Source organism: Triticum aestivum, chromosome 5B (genome assembly GCF_018294505.1).
Source record: "Triticum aestivum cultivar Chinese Spring chromosome 5B, IWGSC CS RefSeq v2.1, whole genome shotgun sequence".
Classification (NCBI taxonomy): domain Eukaryota; kingdom Viridiplantae; phylum Streptophyta; class Magnoliopsida; order Poales; family Poaceae; genus Triticum; species Triticum aestivum.
Window position 1 is genome coordinate 513,407,227 of NC_057807.1, and position 22,993 is coordinate 513,430,219.

The 22,993-nt window shown below is 43.0% G+C and overlaps 2 protein-coding genes across 2 annotated transcripts; both read left to right on the plus strand.

Moving 5' to 3' along the window:
* The first annotated feature begins 14,441 nt into the window (after positions 1 to 14,441).
* LOC123112853 (protein XAP5 CIRCADIAN TIMEKEEPER) lies at positions 14,442 to 18,999 on the plus strand. The gene is made up of 12 exons (XM_044533952.1): positions 14,442 to 14,775; positions 15,502 to 15,567; positions 15,661 to 15,725; positions 15,815 to 15,927; positions 17,241 to 17,304; positions 17,398 to 17,474; positions 17,582 to 17,643; positions 17,734 to 17,865; positions 17,971 to 18,024; positions 18,418 to 18,483; positions 18,569 to 18,643; positions 18,745 to 18,999. The coding sequence occupies exons 1-12, from the start codon at positions 14,611 to 14,613 to the stop codon at positions 18,793 to 18,795; spliced, it is 990 nt and encodes a 329-aa protein (XP_044389887.1). The 5' UTR covers positions 14,442 to 14,610; the 3' UTR covers positions 18,796 to 18,999.
* Positions 19,000 to 19,720: 721 nt separating this feature from the next.
* LOC123116676 (formin-like protein 3) lies at positions 19,721 to 21,336 on the plus strand. Its single transcript, XM_044537606.1, has one exon. It carries the CDS (start codon positions 19,721 to 19,723, stop codon positions 21,155 to 21,157), a length of 1,437 nt encoding a protein of 478 aa, XP_044393541.1. The 3' UTR covers positions 21,158 to 21,336.
* The last annotated feature ends 1,657 nt before the right edge of the window (positions 21,337 to 22,993 follow it).

Sequence of the window (22,993 nt, forward strand, 5' to 3'; positions counted from 1 at the left end):
GCACACGGATGAAATAGATCAACAGATCAACTTGTGTGTCCAAGGGGTGCCCCCCTCCTCCGTATATAAAGGAGTAGAGGAGGGGGAGGGCCGGCCCTCTCTTGGGCGCGCCATAGGGGAGTCCTACTCCCACCAGGAGTAGGATTCCCCCCCTTCCAAGTTGGAGTAGGAGAGGTAGGAAAGAGGAGGGAGAGAAGAAGGAAAAGGGGGCCATCCCCCTGACCCAATTCGGATTGGGCTTGGGGGGGCACCTAGGATTCCTCCTCCTCTATTCCACTAAGGCCCAATAAGGCCCATACACTCCCCGACAAATTCCCGTAACTCTCCGGTACTCCGATAAATACCCGAATCACTCGGAACCTTTCCGATGTCCGAATATAGTCGTCCAATATATCGATCTTTACGTCTCGACCATTTCAAGACTCCTCGTCATGTCCCCAATCTCATCCGGGACTCCGAACTACCTTCGGTACATCAAAACACATAACTCATAATATAAATCGTCACAGAACGTTAAGCGTGTGGACCCTACGAGTTCGAGAACTATGTAGACATGACCGAGACTCATCTCCGCTCAATAACCAATAGCGGAACCTGGATGCTCATATTGGCTCCTATATATTCTACGAAGATCTTTATCGGTCAAACCGCATAACAACATACGTTGTTCCCTTTGTCATCGGTATGTTACTTGCCCGAGATTCGATCGTCGGTATCTCAATAGCTAGTTCAATCTCGTTATCGGCAAGTCTCTTTGCTCGTTATGTAATGCATCATTCCGCAACTAACTCATTAGTGACATTGCTTGCAAGGCTTATAGTGATGTGCATTACCGAGAGGGCCCAGAGATACCTCTCTGACAATCGGAGTGACAAATCCTAATCTCGAAATACGCCAACTCAACAAGTACCTTTGGAGACACATGTAGAGTAGCTTTATAATCACCCAGTTACGTTGTGATGTTTGGTAGCACACAAAGTGTTCCTCTGGTAAACGAGAGTTGCATAATCTCATAGTCATAGGAACATGTATAAGTCATGAAGAAAGCAATAGCAACATACTAAACGATCAAGTGCTAAGCTAACGGAATGGGTCAAGTCAATCACATCATTCTCCTAATGATGCGATCCTGTTAATCAAATGACAACTTATGTCTATGGTTAGGAAACTTAACCATCTTTGATTTAACGAGCTAGTCAAGTAGAGGCATACTAGTGACACTAAGTTTGTCTATGTATTCACACATGTACTAAGTTTCCAGTTAATACAATTCTAGCATGAATAATAAACATTTATCATGATATAAGGAAATAAACAATAACTTTATTATTGCCTCTAGGGCATATTTCCTTCATTGCCTTCCTATGCTAGTTTATTACTGTTCCCATAAGTTGTTTGCTCAAAATATCCCTATGTATAGGAAGTGGGTTAGACTTAAATATGCTAGTCATATTCTTCATGATGCTCTCTTTATGTTTCAATTCTTATCTTTTATGTGAGCATCATTAAAATTATCATGCCTAACTAGGGGCGTTAAACAATAGCGCTTGTTGGGAGGCAACCCAACTTTATTTTTGTCCTTTGCTTTTGCTCCTGTTTAGTAATAAATAATTCATATAGCCTCTGGTTAGATGTAGTTTTATGTTTTAATTAGTGTTTGTGCCAAGTAGAGCCTTTGGGAAGACTTGGGTGAGGTCTATTTGATCTTGCTGTAAAAAACAGAAACTTTGCGCTCACGAGATTAGCTGCCATTTTTTTACTGGAGAGTGATTTTAGGTTGATTCTTTCTGAAGATGATTAATATACAAATTCCTCAGGTCCACCAATTTATTTAAGAATTTTTGGAGTTACATAAGTATTCGAATGATACAGATTACTACAGACTGTTCTGTTTTTGACAGATTTTGTTTTCTATGTGTTGTTTGCTTATTTTGATGAATCTATGAGTAGTATCGGAGGATATGAACCATAGAGAAGTTGGAATACAATAGATATTACACCAATGTGAATTTAGAATGAGTTCACAACAGTATGAAAAGTGGTGATTTATTTTCTTATACTAACGGAGCTTACGAGTTTTGTTTTGAGTTTTGTGTTGTGAAGTTTTCAAGTTTTGGGTAAAGATTCAATGGACTATGGAATAAGGAGTGTCGAGAGCCTAAGCTTGGGGATTCCCAAGGCACCTCAAGGTAATATTCAAGGACAACCAAGAGCCTAAGCTTGGGGATGCCCCGGAAGGCATCCCCTCTTTCGTCTTCGTTCGTCGGTAACTTTACTTGAACCTATATTTTTATTTACCACATGATATGTGTTTTGCTTGGAGCGTCATTTTCTTTTGTTAGTATTTGCTTGATGTTATTTATATTAATGTTTTGCATCTTTATTTTCAATAAAATTGTCAAGGATAGCCTTTACCATGCTTATTTTGCAAGTATACATGTTGCTGTTTCAAAACAGAAAGTTTACCGCTGTTGTAAAAATTCCCTAGCAAAGTCAGAGAATGATATAATGTTGAAACTTTTTTGTGTATTGAGCTCTGATAAATCTTATACAGTGTAGTATTTTTATCATAATTTTTGGAGTTAGGGAATTATGATGAATCTTGCATTCTTTACAGACTATACTGTTTTGGCAGATTGCTGTTATGTTTGCATTGTTTGCAGATGTTTGCTTGTTTAATGATTCTATTTTAGGATAGGGGTATTAAATATGCATAGACATTTAGTATGCAATGTTGAATAATGATGTTAGTAATTTGTTATAGTAGAAAATGATAAGGTTTTTGCATTGTTTTATACTAACTTATCTCACGAGTTCTTGTTGAGTTTGGTGTGAATGAAGCTTTCAAGATTTAGGAAACCGAGATATAGAAGGAATTAAGGAGACGCAAAAGCTCAAGCTTGGGGATGCTCAAGGCACCCCAAGATGATATTTCAAGAAGTCTCAAGCATCCAAGCTTGGGGATGCCCTGGTAGGCATCCCACCTTTCTTCTTCAACAATTATCGGTTAGTATCGGTTGAACCTAAGTTTTTGCTTCTTCACATGAGTCGTGCTATCCTTGCAATGCCATTTTATTTTGTTTTGCTTGCTGTTTGAATAAAATACCAAGATTTGAAATTCTTAAATGAGAGAGAGTCTTCACATAGTTACATAATTATTTAACTACTCATTGATCTTCACTTATATCTTTTGGAGTAGTTTGTCATTTACTCGTGTGCTTCACTTATATCTTATGAGTAAATGGTTGAATGATTTGAATGTCATAAATCTGAAATTATATATGCACTTGAACAATTCATGAAAGAATATTGAAGGAAGAGATATTTCATAGATAAATATATTATCTTAGACATCTTCTATGATTGTGAGCCCCATTAATTATTTTCAAACCTGAGCAAATTAGTTGAAATTGGACAAGGAAGACAACATAATGAGTTATGCTTGGGTATATTTGTATAGAAGTTATATTGTTATAGATCCTCCAACATGTGGTGCTTGCTATTCAGAAACCTTTGCTAGCCAAAATATCTGTACTAAGCGGGAATACTGCTTGTGCATCCAAATCCCTTGAACTAAGTTTCTTCCATGAGTGTCCACCATATCTACCTATTTGCGGTATTTACCTGCCGTTCCAAGTAAATTTGCAGGTGCCAAACTCTAAACCTTCAAATAATAATCTGTTTTGTATGCCCGAATCGCTCATGTAGCGACTAGGGGTTGTCCGTATCTTCCATGCTAGGTGGGTTATTCTCACGATGAGTGGACTCCGATCATCATTCACGAGAAAAATGGCTGGTAACTGGGATGCCCAGTCCCATGATCAAAAGATCAAAATCAAATCAAAATAATTGCAAACAAAAACTCCCCCAGGATTGATGTTAGTTGGAGGCACCCGTTGTTTCAGGCAAGTCATGGATTGATGATTGTTGGTGGAGGGGGAGTAAAACCTTTACCATTCTGTTTGGGAACCGCCTATAATGTATGTAGTATGGAAGATATTAGGAAACTCTTGGTTGTTATGTTGACAATGAAAGCATACCTCTCAAAATTATGTATCTCTATTTCAAAATCGAGCTCTGGCACCTTTGCAAATCCCTGCTTCCCTCTGCGAAGGGCCTATCTTTTACTTTTATGCAAGAGTCAGTAGTATTCCTTCTCATTCCAACCTACTCTTTAGTTGGCAAGCATCATGTGATGGGGAAAGATCTAAGCATATATGGCCATTCAAATATATTTGATCATGAATTATTATTGTTGACAATTATCTATATGATAAGTAAGTTGGGAGGCGAAACATTAAGCCCCTGTCTTTCTCTGTGTTCGATGGATGCTATTTGTTCTAAAAATATGCTTTGAGTGGTAGCAATCATGGAAGACTATATGATAGTTGAGCATGTGGGAATTGCTAAATCAAAGCTCTGACATAGACCCTTCCTGAAAATAAGATCAATTGTAATTGTTTGATGACTGAGAATGAAGTTTATGGTCTATGCTTTAACATGTGAATAGCTTGTTACTTGATCATGAAAAGTTTTATGAGATGAGCTATTATTATGACATATAATGATGCTAGAAAGGGTGACTGAAATTATCATTGATCAAACTTGTGCACCTGCTAGCATTCACACTTCATAAATTCATTCTTTTATCATTTACCTACTCGAGGTCGAGTAGGAATTAAGCTTGGGGATGCTGATACGTCTCCAACGTATCTATAATTTATGAAGTATTCATGCTATTATATTATCTATTTTAGTTGTTTAATGGGCTTTATTATACACTTTTATATTATTTTTGGGACTAACCTATTAACCGGAGGCCCAGCCCATATTGTTTTTTTGCCTATTTCAGTGTTTCGCAGAAAAGGAATATCAAATGGAGTCCAAACGAAATGAAACATTCATGAGAGTTATTTTTGGAACGGTAGAAATCCAGGAGACTTGGAGTTGAAGCAAGGGAAGCTTCAAGGTGGCCACGAGGCAGGGAGGTGCACCCCCCCTCTGGACGCGCCCCCACCCTCATAGGCCCCTCGTGGATCCCCTGACCGACTTCTTTCGCCTATATATGTCCATATACCCTAAAAACATCGAGGAGCAGAATAGATCAGGAGTTCCACCACCGCAAGCCTCTGTAGCCACCAAAAAACAATCGAGACCTGTTCCAGCACCCTGCCGGAGGGGGGATCCCTCACCGGTGGCCATCTTCATCATCCCGGCAATCTCCATGACAAGGAGGGAGTAGTTCACCCTCGGGGCTGAGGGTATGTACCAATAGCTATGTGTTTGATCTCTCTCTCTCTCTCTCTCTCTCTCTCTCTCTCTCTCTCGTGTTCTTGATTTGGCACGATCTTGATGTATCACGAGCTTTGCTATTATAGTTGGATCTTATGATGTTTCTCCCCCTCTACTCTCTTGTAATGGATTGAGTTTTCCCTTTAAACTTATCTTATCGGATTGAGTATTTAAGGATTTGAGAACACTTGATGTATGTCTTGTCGTGCTTATCTATGGTGACAATGAGATATTCACGTGATTCACTTGATGTATGTTTTTGTGATCAACTTGCGGGTTCAGTGACCTTGTGAACTTATGCATAGGGGTTGGCGCATGTTTTCGTCTTGACTCTCCGGTAGAAACTTTGGGGCACTCTTTGAAGTACTTTATGTTGGTTGAATAGATGAATCTGAGATTGTGTGATGCATATCGTATAATCATGCCCACAGATACTTGAGGTGACAATGGAGTATCTAGGTGACATTAGGGTTTTGGTTGATTTGTGTCTTAATGTGTTATTCTAGTACGAACTCTATGATAGATCGAACGGAAAGAATAGCTTCGTGTTATTTTACTACAGACTCTTGAATAGATCGATCAGAAAGGATAACTTTGAGGTGGTTTCATACCCTATAATAATCTCTTCGTTTGTTCTCCGCTATTAGTGACTTTGGAGTGACTCTTTGTTGCATGTTGAGAGATTGTTATATGATCCAATTATGTTATTATTGTTGAGAGAACTTGCACTAGTGAAAGTATGAACCTTAGGCCTTGTTTCCTAGCATTACAATACCGTTACGCTCACTTTTATCATTAGTTACCTTGCTGTTTTTATATTTTCAGATTACAAATACCTATATCTACCATCCATATTGCACTTGTATCACCATCTCTTCGCCGAACTAGTGCACCTATACAATTTACCATTGTATTGGGTGTGTTGGGGACACAAGAGACTCTTTGTTATTTGGTTGCAGGGTTGTTTGAGAGAGACCATCTTCATCTTACGCCTCCCACATATTGATAAACCTTAGGTCATCCACTTGAGGGGAATTTGCTACTGTCCTACAAACCTCTGCACTTGGAGGCCCAACAACGTCTACAAGAAGAAGGTTGTGTAGTAGACATCATCCATCTGCATGGAGTTTCTTCATGCGCTTTACACCGATATGACCCAAACGGCAGTGCAACAAATAAGGTGCACTATCATTATCAACTTTGCATCTTTTGGCATCAATATTATGAATATGTGTATCATCACGATCAAGATTCAACAGAAATAGACCACTCTTCAAGGGTGCATGACCATAAAAGATATTACTCATATAAATAGAACAACCATTATTCTTTGATTTAAATGAATAACCATCTCGCACTAAAAAAGATCCAGTTACAATGTTCATGCTCAACGCTGGCACAAAATAACAATTATTCAGGTCTAAAACTAACCCTGAAGGTAGATGTAGAGGTAGCGTGCCAACGACGATCACATCAACCTTGGAACCATTTCAGACGCGCATCGTCACCTCGTCCTTAGCCAATCTTTGTTTAATCCATAGTCCCTGCTTCGACTTACAAATATGAGCAACCGAACCGGTATCAAATACCCAGGCACTACTACGAGAATTCGTAAGGTACACATCAATAACATGCATATCAAATATACATTTGTTCACCTTGCCATCCTTCTTATCCACCAAATACTTGGGGCAGTTCCGCTTCTAATGACTAGTCCCTTTCAAGTAGAAGCACTCAGTTTCTGGCTTGGGTCTAGACTTGGGTTTCTTCCCGGGAGTGACAATTTGCTTGCCATTCTTCTTGAAGTTCCCCGTCTTTTTACCCTTGCCCTTTTTCTTGAAACTAGTGGTCTTGTTAACCATCAACACTTGGTGCTCCTTCTTGATTTCTACCTCCGCGGCCTTTAGCATTGCGAAGAGCTCGGGAATAGTCTTTCCCATCCCTTGCATATTGTAGTTCATCGCGAAGCCTTTGTAGCTTGGTGGCAATGATTGAAGAACTCTGTCAATGACACAATCAGCTGGGATTAACTCCCAGCTGAGTCAAGTGATTATGGTACCCAGATATTCTGAGTATGTGCTTACTAACAGAACTGTTCTCCTCCATCTTGTAGCTATAGAACTTGTTGGAGACTTCATATCTCTCAACTCGGGAATTTTCTTGAAATATCAACTTAAACTCTTGGAACATCTCATATGGTCCATGACATTCAAAATGTCTTTGAAGTGTAAGTGCATCTAGTGCCCCTTAGTGATTTTGGTGTATTGAAGACTTATAGGTTAAGGGACTAATGTGTTTATGAGTGTACACAGGTCTATAAGACTATGAAGAGTTTGATATTTACAGAGAAAGTCGACCCCTAAAAATGAAGTTCTTCGACTGAAGACTTTGATAATCTGAAGACTTTTTTAAGACTTTGAAAGTGAAGAAATTGGTGTGACCTTGAAGACTTGGTATTCATTTGAGGAACATGAAGCGTGAAGACTTTTGTTTTCGTTGTTTCGTTTTCTCTTTCTTGAGTCATAGGAAACACCGTACTGTTAAAGGGGGTCGAGGAAATACTAAGGAAAAATTTCCATGTGATGCTCAACTCAAAATCCTACACCTACCAATCCCTTCGAGTGAAGCCTTTGGAAATCTCATACAGTTCAGTCAATTTCTTCAGTGACAGAGACGAAGTTCTTCTGGTCGCTGAGGAATTTGTTCTGACTGAGGAGTTAGGAATTCGCCGGTGCGGATTGCCAACACAGTGAGGAACATGATAGCCCTAAGGAATTTGAGAGTCAAATTTCCGACCATTGCTGTGCTGCGCGCCAGCTGTCCCAAAATATCTTATCCACCTAACGGTCATATCATTGAAGGGCATTTATGTCTTATCATGTCGGGTTGCTCCCTAGGCTATAAATAGCCGTCCCCTACAACCACTAGCTGGTTGGCTGCTCCGAGAGAAACCGACACTTGTCATTTGAGAGCATCCCATCCTCCGAGGACTTTGAGCGAAAATCATCAAGTGAGGAAAAACCCAAACCCAAACACCTACAAACCCAAAGTGATTGAGCATCACTGAAGAGATTGATCCTGCGTGGATCCGATGCTTGTTACCTTTGAAGACTGTGCTTCTTCCAGACGGTTAGGCGTCATGGTCTAGAGCATCCAAGAGGAATTGTGTATCACCAAGTGACCGAGTCTGTGAAGGTTTGGAAGTCGCCTGAAGACTTACCATGAGTGATTGGACGAGGTTTGTGTGACCTTAGTTCAAGGAGAATACGGTGAGGACTTGGTATCCTGAGCTGCGTGCTCAGCGACTGGGTGTCCGGGACTGTGTGTCCTTGAGTTTAAATACTCAGCCGCTCCAACCAGACGTACAACTGAGACAGCAGTTGGAACTGGTCTACCAAATCATTGTCTTCACCAACCTTACTGGTTCTATTTCCTCAACTCTTTCATTTCCTCATTACTGTGTTGAGTGATTGTTCATATCTGTGTTTGAAGACTTTGACTGAAGACTTTCTCAATTTCCCCAGTTCAATTTCTTCAGTCTGTTTGTCTTCATCTTGTGTTATCCTGTGATTACGCTTTCTGTACTCTGTGCTTGTCTTCATTTCATCATGATGACTATGTCTGTATTCTGTTATGCTTACTTCTGAGTACTTATTCCGCTGCAAGTAGTTCTTCGCTAAGGAATTTCCTCACCGGCAAATTCCTCAGTGAAGAAATCATAAAAATCGCCTATTCACCCCCCCTCTAGTCGATATAACGCACTTTCATGAAGTCCTGATTCTAAGCTGTAAAGCATGGCACACCAAACTAACGAGTACTCATCAACACGCGGCTGCCAGGCATTCACAATGTCTGCAGTTGCTGGGGCAGGTGGTACACCTAGCGGTGCATCAAGGACATAATTCTTCTGTGTAGCAATGAGGATAATCCTCAAGTTACAGACCCAGTTCGTGTAGTTGCTGCCATCATCTTCGACTTAGCTTTCTCTAGGAACACATTAAAATTCAAAGGAACGGTAACACGGGCTATTGATCTACAACATAGATATGCAAAAAACTATCAGGACTAAGTTCATGATAAATTAAGTTCAATTAATCATATTACTTAAGAACTCCCACTTAGATAGGCATCCCTCTAGTCTAAATGACACGCGATCCAAATCAACTAAACCATGTCTGATCATCACGTGAGATGGAGTAGTTTTCAATGGTCAACATCACTATGTTGATCATATCTACTATATGATTCACGTTCGACCTTTCGGTCTCCAGTGTTCCGAGGCCATATCTGTATATGCTAGGCTCGTCAAGTTTAACTTGAGTATTCTACGTGTGCAAATCTGGCTTGCACCCGTTGTATTTGAACGTAGGGCTTATCACACCCGATCATCACGTGGTGTCTCAGCACGAAGAACTTTTGCAATGGTGCATACTCGGGGAGAACACTTATACCTTGAAATTTAGTGAGGGATCATCTTATAATGCTACCGCTACTAAGCAAAATAAGATGCATAAAAGATAAACATCACATGCAATCAAAATATGTGACATGATATGGCCATCATCATCTTGTGCTCATGATCTCCATCACCGAAGCAACGTCATGATCTCCATCGTCACCGGCTTGACACCTTGATCTCCATCGTAGCGTTGTGGTCATCTCACCAACCATTGCTTCTACGACTATCGCTACCGCTTAGTGATAAAGTAACTCAATTACATATCGTTTGTATTTCATACAATAAAGCGACAACCATATGGCTCCTGCCAGTTGCCGATAACTTTTACAAAACATGATCATCTCATACAACAATCTTTATATCACATCATGTCTTGACCATATCACATCACAACATGCCTGCAAAAACAAGTTAGACGTCCTCTGCTTTGTTTGTTGCAAGTTTTACGTGGCTGCTAGCATGAACCGAACATACCTACGTCACAAAAACCACAACGGTGATTTATCAAGTTTGCTATTTTAACCTTCACAAGGACTAGCCGCAGTCAAATTTGATTCAACTAAAGTTGGAGAAACAACCACCTTTATGCAAAACTAGTTGCATGTCTGTCGGTGGAACCGGTCTCATGAACGCGGTCATGTAAGGTTGGTCCGGGCCGCTTCATCCAATAATACCGCCGAATCAAAATAAGACATTGGTGGTAAGCAGTATGACGATCACCGCCCACAACTCTTTGTGTTCTACTCGTGCATATCATCTACTCATAGACCTGGCTCACATGCCACTGTTGGGAAACGTAGCATGCAATTTCAAAACATTTCCTACGCTCACACAAGATCTATCTAGGAGATGCATAGCAACGAGAGGGGAAGAGTGTGCCCACGTACCCTCGTAGACCGAAAGCACAAGCGTTAACTTAACGCGGTTGATGTAGTCGAACGTCTTCTCAAGTCAACCGATCAAGTACCGAATGTACGTCACCTCCAAGTTCTGCACACGTTCAGCTCGATGATGTCCCTCGATCTCTTGATCCAGCAGAGTGTCGATGGAGTCGATGAGTTCCGTCAGCACGATGGCATGATGATGGTGTTGGTGATGTGATCCGCGCAGGGCTTTGCCTAAGCACTACGATGATACTATCAGAGGATTAAACGGTGGAGGGGGCACCACACACGGCTAAGACAATGTTGTGCCTTTGGGGTGTCCCCTGCCCCCGTATATAAAGGAAGGGGGGAGTCCGGCCACCAGGGGCACGCACCATGGGGGGAGTTCTACTAGGACTTCAGTCCTAGTAGGATTCACCCCCTTTTTTCCTTCTTTCCGGAGGGGAAAAGGGGAAGGGAGAAGGAACTGGAGAAGGAAAGGGGGGCGCCCCCCCTTCCCTAGTCCAATTCAGACTCCTTATGGGAGGGGGGCGCGACCACCCCTTGTGGGCTGGCTCCCCTCTCTCCTATGGCCCATGTTGGCCCATTATTTCCCGAGGGGGTGTCGGGGTCAAAACCGGCGGATCTCGGATAGGGGGTCCCGAACTGTGCGTCTAAGGCTAATGGTAACAGGAGACTGGGGACATGATGTTTACCCAGGTTCGGGCCCTCTCGATGGAGGTAATACCCTACTTCCTGCTTGATTGATCTTGATGATATGAGTATTACAAGAGTGGATCTACCACGAGATCAGAGAGGCTAAACCCTAGAAGCTAGCCTATGGTATGATTGTTGATGATAATGATGATGATGAGTCCTATGGACTAAACCCTCTGGTTTATATAGACACCAGAGGGGGCTAGGGTTACACAGGGTCGGTTTACAGAGGAGGAGATCTACATCCGAATCGCCAAGCTTGCCTTCCACGCCAAGGAGAGTCCCGTCCGGACACGGGACGAAGTCTTCTATATTGTATCTTCATAGTCCAACAGCCCGGCCAAAGCACATAGTCCAGCTGTCCGGATACCCCCTTATCCAGGACTCCCTCAGGGGGGCGGGGGAGGGGGGTTCCGGTAACCTCTTCGTACTCCGAAAAATATCCGAAACTTCCCAAAACCATTCCGGTGTCCGAATGTAACCTTCCAATATATCAATCTTCATCTCTCGACCATTGTGAGACTCCTCGTCATGTCCTTGATCTCATCTGGGACTCCGAACAACCTTCGGTCACCAAAACACATAACTCATATAATACCAATCATCATCAAACGTTAAGCATGCGGACCCTACGGGTTCGAGAACTATGTAGACATGACAGAGACACCTCTCTGGTCAATAACCAATAGCCAAACCTAGATGCTCATATTGGTTCCCACATATTCTACGAAGATCTTTATAGGTCGACCGCAATGTCAACATAGCTATTCCCTTTGTCATCGGTATGTTACTTGCCCGAGATTCGATCGTCGGTATCTCTATACCTAGTTCAATCTCGTTACCGGCAAGTCTCTCTACTCATTCCGTAGTGCATCATCCCGTAACTAACTCATCAGTCACATTGCTTGCAAGGCTTCATATGATGTGCATTACCGAGAGGGCCCAGAGATACCTCTTCGATACTCGGAGTGACAAATCCTAATCTTGATCTATGCCAACCAAACAAACACCTTGGGAGATACCTGTAGAGCATATTTATAATCACACAATTACGTTATGACGTTTGATAGCACACAAGCAATTCCTCCGGTATCCGGGAGTTGCATAATCTCATAGTCGGAGGAATATATATTTGACACCAAGAAAGCAGTAGCAATAAAACTGAACGATCATTATGCTAAGCTAATGGATGGGTCTTGTCCATCACATCATTCTCTTAATGATGTGATCCCGTTCATCAAATGACAACACATGTCCATGGCTAGGAAACTTAACCATCTTTGATCAATGAGCTAGTCAAGTAGAGGCATACTAGGGACACAATGTTTTGTCTATGTATCCACACATGTATCAAGTTTACGGTTAATACAATTCTAGCATGAATAATAAACATTTATCATGATATAAGGAAATATAAAATAACAACTTTATTATTGCCTCTAGGGCATATTTCCTTTAAGAGAACCATGCCCAATGGCATGTTGAAAGAACCACCACTAAAAGAGTGAATGCCATGGAAGAAAGTAGCACGGAGTTAACATCCAAGCTTGATGAACTTATCTCCATGATAAAAGGTAAATAAGAGGTAAACGTGAAGGCTATCACCAGTGAAGAAACCAGTGATGTGAATTTTATCACTCGTAATAGCTACAATCCTAATTGGAAAAGTAATGGATATGCTCATAGACTTCCTTATCCTAGTAATGGAGGAGCATCCAATAATTTTAATGGAGTTAATGGTAGCAATAGAAATACTCCAGAAGAAATTCTTAAAAGTTTTATTGCTAGTCAGACTGAGCAGAATGAAAACTTCAAGAATATCTTGAAGAACCATGATAACTTACTTGGTGAATTAACCAGTAAGGTTGTTGGACTAACAAATGATGTGTAGATACTTGAAGGAAGATCCAAGAATATGAAAGCACAAGTGGCAAAAATAGCAGAGAGCCAAACACTATTTTTTGTTAAGTTTGTAGGTAAACCAGTGCCTAATCAAATTGAAGAATTTAAAACGGTGAGAAGCAACGAAGAGAAAGCTGAAGTACTTGATACAAGTCATGTGCTAGAGTACAATTATACCGTTGTAGATTTAATGAAGATGATATCCATGAAGTATCCACTACCGGAGGTAACTAACAATGAAGCATATAATGTTTTTGTTGAACAAGTTGCAGCCAAGGTACGTGAACTTGATGATGAAAGGAAGAAGTTCTACAGTAAGTTACCAGCTAAGCAAGACGATGCTTTTGAACCTACCATAGAAATTGAGGTAGGATTGAATAAGTTCAATGCTTTATATGATCTTGGGGCAAGTGTTTCCACTATCCCCAAATCAGTTTATGATAGTCTTAATCTTGGTCCTTATGCTAATACGAAGATCATGTTGAATATGGCTAATTCTACTTTTACTCAAGTAGTAGGCATTAGGCATGGTGTTATAGTTCAAATTAGTGATTGACATGTCATTATTGATCTTGTTATAGTAGATATGCCTGAAGATCGAATTGCTCCCATAATTCTCGGTAGACCTTTTCTAAGGACTATTAAAGCCGTGATAAATGTGTTTGAGGGGAATTTTAGATTTGATTTACTCGCTGAAGATCCTTCTGCGAGACAATTCCCGAGGAAAAAGAAAATAGAGACCTACTTAGGAGAAGGCATCATCGTGAATGCCAGAAGCTACGAGCTCGGTGTGTCTGAAACCACCTTGATCACCACTACGGTCGAGCTAACCGACCGAAAACAAGCGCTTCGTGGGAGGCAACCCACACGAATAAAGTAGAAAAGTAAGTTTTTTATTCTTGTTTCAATAAAAAGAGTGATTGAAGTTTTATATGAAGATGTGAGTTTGGAGGAGTGGTTCTAATGAAGGCTTTGCGTTGTGCAAGTTGAATTATGTGTTGAATTGATGTTTGGATGCCTGGAAATATGTCTATGTATTGTTTTGGAACTAACCACGCAGGAGAGCTAAGGAAAAGAAAAGTTTCGCAAGAAACAGATGAAAAGACGACATCTTTGTCTGGACCTCAATCCGGGCCGGCCTAGATCGGGTGGCCCTGTTGGCGATCGAGTCGTATATGTCGCAGTAGGCGAGGTATAGACCCCGCGGCCGAGGCGTTCCCGAAATCGCCCTATTCCTCCGCTCTCGGCGACCCGTCCTCCCGCCGGCCGCCGCCTCCACTCTCCGTCGGACAGCGGCGGCGCTCCCCCTCGCCCCCCCACCCCCCACCGCCACTCCCTCGGGCAAGGCCGCAACACGGGGAAATCCGAGGAGGAAGGATGTCGGGGTTCGGCGACGGGTACGTGGGCACCGCGCAGGATGCGGTGAAGATCCGGCGGCTTGAGAAGCAGCGCGAGGCGGAGCGCCGGAAGATCGAGGAGCTCAAGAACAAGAACGCCGACGGGCAGCCGGGCCTCCTCCAGTTCGGCTCCAGCACCTCCGAGGTAAAACCGTCGCCGCGTCCATCGCGGGTTTGGCTCGCGGCCAAATCCTCGTCTGTTTACTGGTGGATTCCCTTACTAGCATGCATGTGGAGTTCGATTTAGATGCTGTCGGACTAATAGAGACATTTGGGTGCGCTTTGGCATGAGTAGGTAATTGCTCGATTTGGCAGCCCTGTGGTATGTTGTTACTTTTGTTTGTTGGAGAATTATCTGTTGTGGTCGCCACGACATAGGTTAGCTTTACTTGGATAACTGGCACTGCACTTAGAAGATGCAAGTTCATAGCCTTGAAGGACATGTGGGTACTTATATACTCCCTCCGTCCGAAAATACTTGTCACCAAAATGGATAAAAGGGGATGTATCTAGATGTATTTTAGTTCTAGATACATCTCTTTTATCCATTTTGATGACAAGTATTTTCGGACGGAGGGAGTATTTGGTAACACTGTTGGTTGATGCCTCACAGTTCTGTTCAGCTGGTGTTTTGTTGGATTTGATGAGACCTGCACGTTAGATTTTGGCACTTGAATGATTCACCTAGCTAACGCTATTGATTCTTTTCTTTTTAGAATTATATGTATGTATTTTTACTGGGTGGATTTATTTATTGGATCTTTGACATGGCTTCTTCACAGGATTCTAGAGGTTTTTGCAAGTGCCGTGTAAATGTATACCGTGGAGCTGTATTTTAGTACAAGCTAACACTAAGAATTGTGATTTTCAGATTCTTGAGACTGCATTCAAGAAGGAAACTGTCGGCCTAGTTACGAGGGAGCAGTATGTTGAGAAGGTAATAGACAGACCATTTATGTACATCCTTTCCTTGTCTATTCCCGGGCAAAGTAAATTTTGTTCACTTAATTTTCACCCATTGCCTGAGCAGAGGGTTAACATACGAACTAAGATTGAGGAGGAAGAGAAAGAGAAGCTTCAAAAATTGCAACAAGAGTGAGTTTGAAATCCTAGCTTGACTGAATCAGGAACTTACTTTAATTTTTTTCCTTATGCCAATTTAAGTGTTGTATTGTTGGTTTCAGAGAAGAAGAACTGCAAATGCAGAAAAGGAAAAAGAGGAGAGTGAGGGGAGATCCACGCTTGTCATTCTATGATGACATTGGGAACGGAAGTGACGAGGATGAGTTTGAGAACCGTATGATGTTCTAACCTTTTCATTTTTAGTTACTCATGTTCTGTTGGCTCAACTAGTGTGACTATTTTTCTCAAGCATATACCGTTTCAGTTTGTATAATCAGGTCATCTGTTACCTGTCACATTGACTGTGGATTTCCCTTATTTGATTGTTTATATACTTTTGTGATGAAGATTGTTACTTGCAGTTTGTATATCATATTTCTGTCTTTCTTTCAGACGCTAGCACAGCTGAGACATTGTAGATGAATTTCATCATTTAATAATAGGACATATGTCATTCCTTTGTATGTATTGCTCTCATCTGCTCACAAACCGGTGTTACGTCTTAGTATTCAAATTAAACCAATCAGTCCTTCATTTTGACAACTCATTGTTGATCGCAGTGATGTTTTAGGCCAAGGATCCCTATGTTGCTATAACCTATATGTTATTGAATTGGATTAGTAGTACACTATGATGAAAATTGTGTACGATAACACTACATTGCTAAATGAAATGTTGCTTTGGTCCTTACTTGATTGGTATTTAGTCTTCCACATAAAATATTCCATACCTGGTATGGTAATGCTTACTCTGGAAGTGAAAAAGTGTACTGGTTTCTCTTGACCTCCGTTCTTTGCAATACTCATGGTGTTCTATATGTACATTATTTTTTGCGAATCTGCAAGGTTTAACTCTTGTGGACCAATAGGTTCTTCTCAGCTGCATGTCCTGCTTTGTAATTTACATTGCTTCAAGTGCTGACGAGGCAATGCGATATTTGATTTGTTCCACTGTAGGCTGCAATGTCACCTTGTTGTCATGACCTGAGTTTTTGCATAGAAAGTTGTGTATAGATGGCCTTGCATGGAAAGTTGGAAATAAATGAACCTAGACTAGTTAAGTGCACACTTTCTGCTTCTTGCATTGACACAAAATAAGTGCATATATGATTGAAGGAAAAGATTAGAAAAATACATGCTGGTTAACTTTTGGATTTACAGCAGTTGAAAAATAATATGTCGTTGTTCCTAGATCCAACGATCAAAAGAGGGGGAAAATTGAAATACACTGCTACAAGACTCCTCCTTGCATTTTTTATTCTGTAGTTTATACCAATAGTTGATCTAGTTACACGATGCGAATAATGATCGGTTCCTGGTGACGGCTACGAACATGATTATGTTCTGTTTATTTACAATCGCACTGTTTGTGCTCACAGTGCCCTGGGATATGTATTGACCTGTCCGCACTGTTTCTTTATGTCTAGACCCTTTGAACTATTTATGAGTTATCAGAGTGTATGAACGTTTTACTCATTATTCATTACAGAAGAAACTCAGAAGAAACAACTTGGAAAGGATCCCACAGTTGAGACAAGTTTTCTACCTGACAGGTATATCTTTTAGTTTATGATCACTTGGAGTGTTGGTTGTCATTTTCAAGCTTTGTTTAACCCTCAAGCTGTTTGCTAAGAATGATCCTTCAGAGAGAGAGAGGCAGAGGAACAAGCAGAGCGAGAACGCTTGAAGATGCAGTGGTCGCGTGAGCAAGAATTGATCAAAAGTACTGCCACATGCTGACAGCATAATACCTTTTAATCTAATGTGTATCTTCCTCTTTTGGATTACTCTTGCATCAGAACTGATTAAACAATCATATCCCTCTTTCAGATGAACCTCTTTCAATCACTTACAGTTACTGGGATGGTACTGGTCACAGGAGAGCTATCCAGGTGCATTTTTAACACTGGAAAATTGTTCCTCTTTTGATTGTTCTAAAGATGTGAACTGTACATTTCAAACAAATTATTCTACACCCCCAGGTGCGTAAAGGTGACTCTATTGGAGAATTCTTGAGGGCTGTTCAACAGCAGCTTGCTCCGGAGTTCCGTGAAGTACGGACAACATCGGTTGAGAACCTACTCTATGTGAAGGAAGATCTCATTATCCCTCATGTATGTAAAGTTTGAGTTTGTTCCCCAATAAGTTACGCATTTTGTTTTATTTTAGTATAAGTTTTATTCTGTTCCCATTTCATGTTTGTTATTTTGATTTGACAGCAACACAGCTTCTACGAGTTAATCATTAATAAAGCAAGGGGCAAGAGTGGACCGGTAATGCTTGTTCCTTAACTACCACTGTTTTCTTTTCTTTCCTTTAATATGTTTATTGTTATTCTGGAGCTTTCCCTAGATTTTAAAACATGGATATATGCAAAACTGATACGCTTCTCTTAGATGTTTGAGTTTCTGGCTTGCATCACCGTTATCTTTTAACTGCTCACTGTTTTTCTATCTCCTATCATCAAAGCGCAGTAATATCATATGTGCTGTTTCAATATAGTTTAGCGCACTTACGAATGACGATGGTGAGACTGCATGTATAAAAGAAAATCACGCGACACTTGTTCGTGTTCAACCACACAATAACCTTCTGGTTTTCTATATAAACTCTTCACGATCTAATGAGTTGAGGTATTAATCACTGACGGTGATTTCTGTTTCCAGCTTTTCCACTTTGATGTTCACGAGGATGTGCGTACCATTGCTGATGCAACAAAAGAGAAGGATGAGGTGACTCACCAATCTCTTCTATTTTTGGTGTCCACATGCTGCATTCCAGAATCCAAATCTCTAATCTCATGCTTGATGATTGCAGTCTCATGCGGGGAAGGTTGTGGAGAGACACTGGTACGAGAAGAACAAACACATATTCCCGGCCTCGAGATGGGAGGTTTGGCACCGACCCTTTTATCTTTTCATTCACTTCAGGATGATGTGTCTGCATTGTCAGCAAATTCGTTCAGACAAGTAACCACTTGTATTTCCCTGCAGATCTATGACCCGACTAAGAAGTGGGAGCGCTACACGATCCATGGAGATTAGAGTTTGTAGCATGATGCAGCATAGTTTGAGAACTGAAGTGTTTGTACTTTGGATTTATGTAGCAACTAGCACTGCTATTTTGCTAATGCCATATCCGAAGATCATCAGTGTTGTTATCTGCAACGATTTCCCTTACTCAACTGTAGTAAATTGTACACCTATATGCTCCTGAAATTTTTCGTGAAATCATCTGGTGCACTTGGATATGGTAGTTGCACATCTTTTTTTCGACGACCATGCTCCGTTTAGTCTTGTCGGTGCTTTTGGTGCCTGCACAGCGGGTCATGGAGTGTTGCATTTCCCACTGCGAGGGACATTTCCGGTTGCATGCTGCATCATGGAGTGTTGCATTTCCCACTGTGAGGGACATTTCCGGTTGCATGCTGCATGCTGCATGCTGCATGCTGGTGAAGGACATTTTCGTGTAGTATCATGCTTCTCTGATGCAGATATGGTTCACACACAGGTTTTTCCTGACCATGCATCACTCACGCCTGGGTAGGTTGTCACCAACAGTTTGACCATCTGCTGATTGAAAGTAGCAGTTTAGTAGTAGGTTTCATCGCCTAATGCTCTGTCAATCCAGTGATGACACATCATAACACTACTAGCTGCATACTGAATTGTTCTGTGCCAATTTTTCAAATGAGAGGTGGCAGCACGGTTAGACCTCTAATGCACCTAATGCCTTGACTGTTGGAACAGGTGAAGAAAACAAAAATAAACCATGTGACTCGATCCATCATCTCAATTTGAAATCATATCCCATGCAGCCCAACTGAATTAAGATGCTCCCCACTCCATGCAACACACACCTTTCTCCTACTACCACTACACACTCGAGCTGCCCCACAAACCAAACCCTCTTCCACCTCCGTTAAAACCCTACACCACCACCCATTGTTCGCATCATCTAACCATCGCCATGGCCTCTTCTTACCTTGCGATCCTAGTGCTACTCTTGCTGCGGCTCTCCGGCGGCGCCGTCGCCGTCTCCTCCAGCTACATCGCAAGGACCACGGAGCAGCAGATCATCGCCACCGTCGCACCGGCCGCCTTTGCCGACGCCGATGACGGCGGCCAGAGCGCAGCGCAGCCTTTCCTCGCGTCCCCCTCCGGGTCGTTCGCCGCCTACCTCCGCCGCGCCGCCGTGGGCGATGGCGGGAGCGGGGACGTGTGCTACGTCGAGGTTGTCCAGCAGCAGGGGGGCGGTGGCGGGACCAGCAGCGTGTGGGAGTCGGAGTGCACGCCTGTGGGCGGCGCCGAGACCTGCGACCTGGCCTTCTCGCCGGTGGGGCTTGAGCTCTTCGCCGGCGGGCACTCGCTGTGGGACACCGCTGTCGACTCCGACCCCGTGATGCTCAGCCTCGACGGCGCCGGCGACATGAGGATCGTCAGCAGGGACGGCGTCACGGTGTGGAGGACGAGGGACGAGCCGTGGACGGGGCGGAGGTGCGGCGCCGCGGCATTGCCGGTGTCGTCGCCTTCGATGGAGGACGTGCTCCCGCCGCCGTCGGCCACTGGCACGCCTCCAGCGGCGACGTCGACTCTTGCTAGTCCGTGGGGCTCGGGCTTCACTTTCGGAGACCAAACGGCGCCACCAGGTGACACGCCGCCTGACCAGATGCTGCCGCCGCCACCGCCAGCTGACGACGACGACGACGATTCGGCCGACTTGCCTGACCTGCCGCTGCCACCGCCGCCTCCTCCGTCTGACCCGTCAACGGACTGGCCGGACCTGCAGCTGCCTCCACCGCCGGCGGACATGCACCCGATCCCCGAGACGCCGAACCAGCCTCTGTACTCGTCTCCACCGCCGGCGGACACGCACCCGATCCCCGAGACGCCGGACCAGCCTCTGTACTCGTCGCCACCGCCAGGGGTCATGCACCCGATCCCCGAGTCACCGGACCAGCCTCTGCACTCGCCACCACCTCCAGCTCCTCCGACCCCCTTTGCCCCGCCCCAGACGCCATTGCCACCCGTCGACACGCCCCCGCTCGTGCCATCTCCCGGCGCGGGCATCGCCACGCCACCAGCTTCATCGGACGACGACAACATGACATTCTCGCCACCGCCTCACGGCACGCCGCACCCGCGCCACCTTCCACTTGGAGCCTCGCCGCCGACGGTGCCGGGGGCAGTGGCGCCGATCAGCGGCGGCCATGGCCCGCTCCCGTTCGGGCAGGGGCAGGGGCAGCATGGGCAAGGGCAGGGGGTGTTCGGGCAGCAGCAGAACCAGCTGCTGAACGGCGGGGGGCAGCGGCTGGAGGACAGCGCCGGCGGGTGGTCAGGCAGGGAGCGCGGCGGAGCGGCCGTGAGTTTGGCTTTGGCTGCTCTGGTGGCTCTGGTTTTCGAGTAGTTTCTCATTCTCGTTCGCAAGTTTGTATCACACCACATCCTGTAATTTTGTTTTTCCTGGGTTGGGTTCGTTGAGGGGCCAAGACACGTCCTTGTTGCTGAATTAGTTAGGGGTTTCTGGCAGCATGGCTGGTTTATTCATAGTATGCTTTGTGTTGATGTATTCCATGTACCGGCAGTACGTTCTCTGGTGTTTTCTATATTTTCTTTTAACAATTTTCCTTTATCGCCGGCGCCACATGGCTACAATTTACTATGGATGTTGTAAGGACTTGGGGCCGAGCATCCCATTCCTCTGCTCTCCGGAGACTCTAGCGCGCCTAGTGGTGTACACGTTGGAGGCACTCCATCCATGTGCTGTCTTTCTATCTATCAATGCAATGATACACGCTCATGTATCGGCGAAAGAGAAAACAAAGACAACCTAATTAAGGCAAGGGCCTATCCAGAGACTATATACACCAACCTCCAACTTGGTGCAGGCATAACATGCGAAAATGCTCAATGAAGCTCGGCCTCCAGGGAAGATGTATTTCAAATGATTAAAATTCGAATTTGCATGTACCAAAAAAATTGAAAACAAATACACATAAACTTAGAGACATAATGCACAAATGTGCAAATTTTCATGACGAAATACGTTAAAAATGAGTGCTACACACACACAGATTTTTTTTGAGACTTTTAGTAGATGCACTATTCATCTCCAAAGTTCATGAATTTTTTTTTTTTGCACAGATCACATTTCATCCTGAAAATTTACACATATACACGTCGCATCCCGGTGTACCTGTATAATTTTGTTTCAGTATTTTTTAAACTGAGAAGTTCAAATTTTGATATTTTTCAAGATTTTGGATTTTTTTAATTGAGAAGTTCGAATTTTCAGATTTTGATTTTTGTTTAAACTGAGCTCCAAAATGCCCCACTCCAGAACATGTCTGTAGCAATGCTAGTAATTGTTTTTAAGAGAAAGGGTTATTTATTACCAATGTATCGGTATAGTGAAAATACAATTCTGAATGCACAAAAAAAGAGTCAAAAACCTTGTCGAGACATGGGAACACACATTCAAAATCTGACGTAGACATTTCCCTTTTATGGATTGAAGTACTAAGCAACCTTGCTTATTGATTCTGACCAATTTCATTTGCTTTGGATAGCTCCTCGCTCACAAAACTTCAGGACATTTACAATGATGGGCACTCTCATGCAATCACCAATGATGTAACTGTAAGCGCAAGGTCCATTTCAGCATCTTCTAAGAATTTTGAAACGTTTACTGGCAGAGCAATATTTTTTTCTTTAAAACGGAGGCAAAAGATTTGCCTCATCACTATATAGACGGGCACTATATGTCCACCACGATATTTGCAGCGGCATGCATGTATCCAGCTGGAGAGAGCAGCCAAGAGTTATTAACGCCACATGGACGGAGGCTTGTTCAATTTATACATCTGAACCATCCAAAGTACAGAGACAACATATATATATATATATATATATATATATATATATATATATATATATATATATATATATATATATATATATATATATATAGGAGTAGTATGCATGACAACCTAGGTTTGAGTCACAAGAGAAAGAGCGCCACTGATCACCATGTTGATGCTGGTGGTAATCTTTGCACTAGCATCACAAAAGGGAGTATCTTCGATGGGAATGGGTGGTGTTGGGAAAGGGTGTCAAAACACATCACCGAATCTGGCGATTCAGGGCCAGCCGGCGAGGTGGCAGGTTGCAGGGGCCCTCTCCTAAAGCTGAACACAAGGTGACTATTATGAATATGATGTTCAAGCCTTCATCAGTTTACACA

Coding starts and splice junctions, on each gene's coding strand:
- LOC123116676 (XM_044537606.1), top strand. CDS start 19,721: ATGGCCTCTTCTTACCTTGCGATCCTAGTGCTACTCTTGCTGCGGCTC.
- LOC123112853 (XM_044533952.1), top strand. CDS start 14,611: ATGTCGGGGTTCGGCGACGGGTACGTGGGCACCGCGCAGGATGCGGTG. Junction 15,726..15,814: donor CTTCAAAAATTGCAACAAGA/GTGAGTTTGAAA, acceptor TGTTGGTTTCAG/AGAAGAAGAACTGCAAATGC. Junction 18,025..18,417: donor CAAGGGGCAAGAGTGGACCG/GTAATGCTTGTT, acceptor TTCTGTTTCCAG/CTTTTCCACTTTGATGTTCA.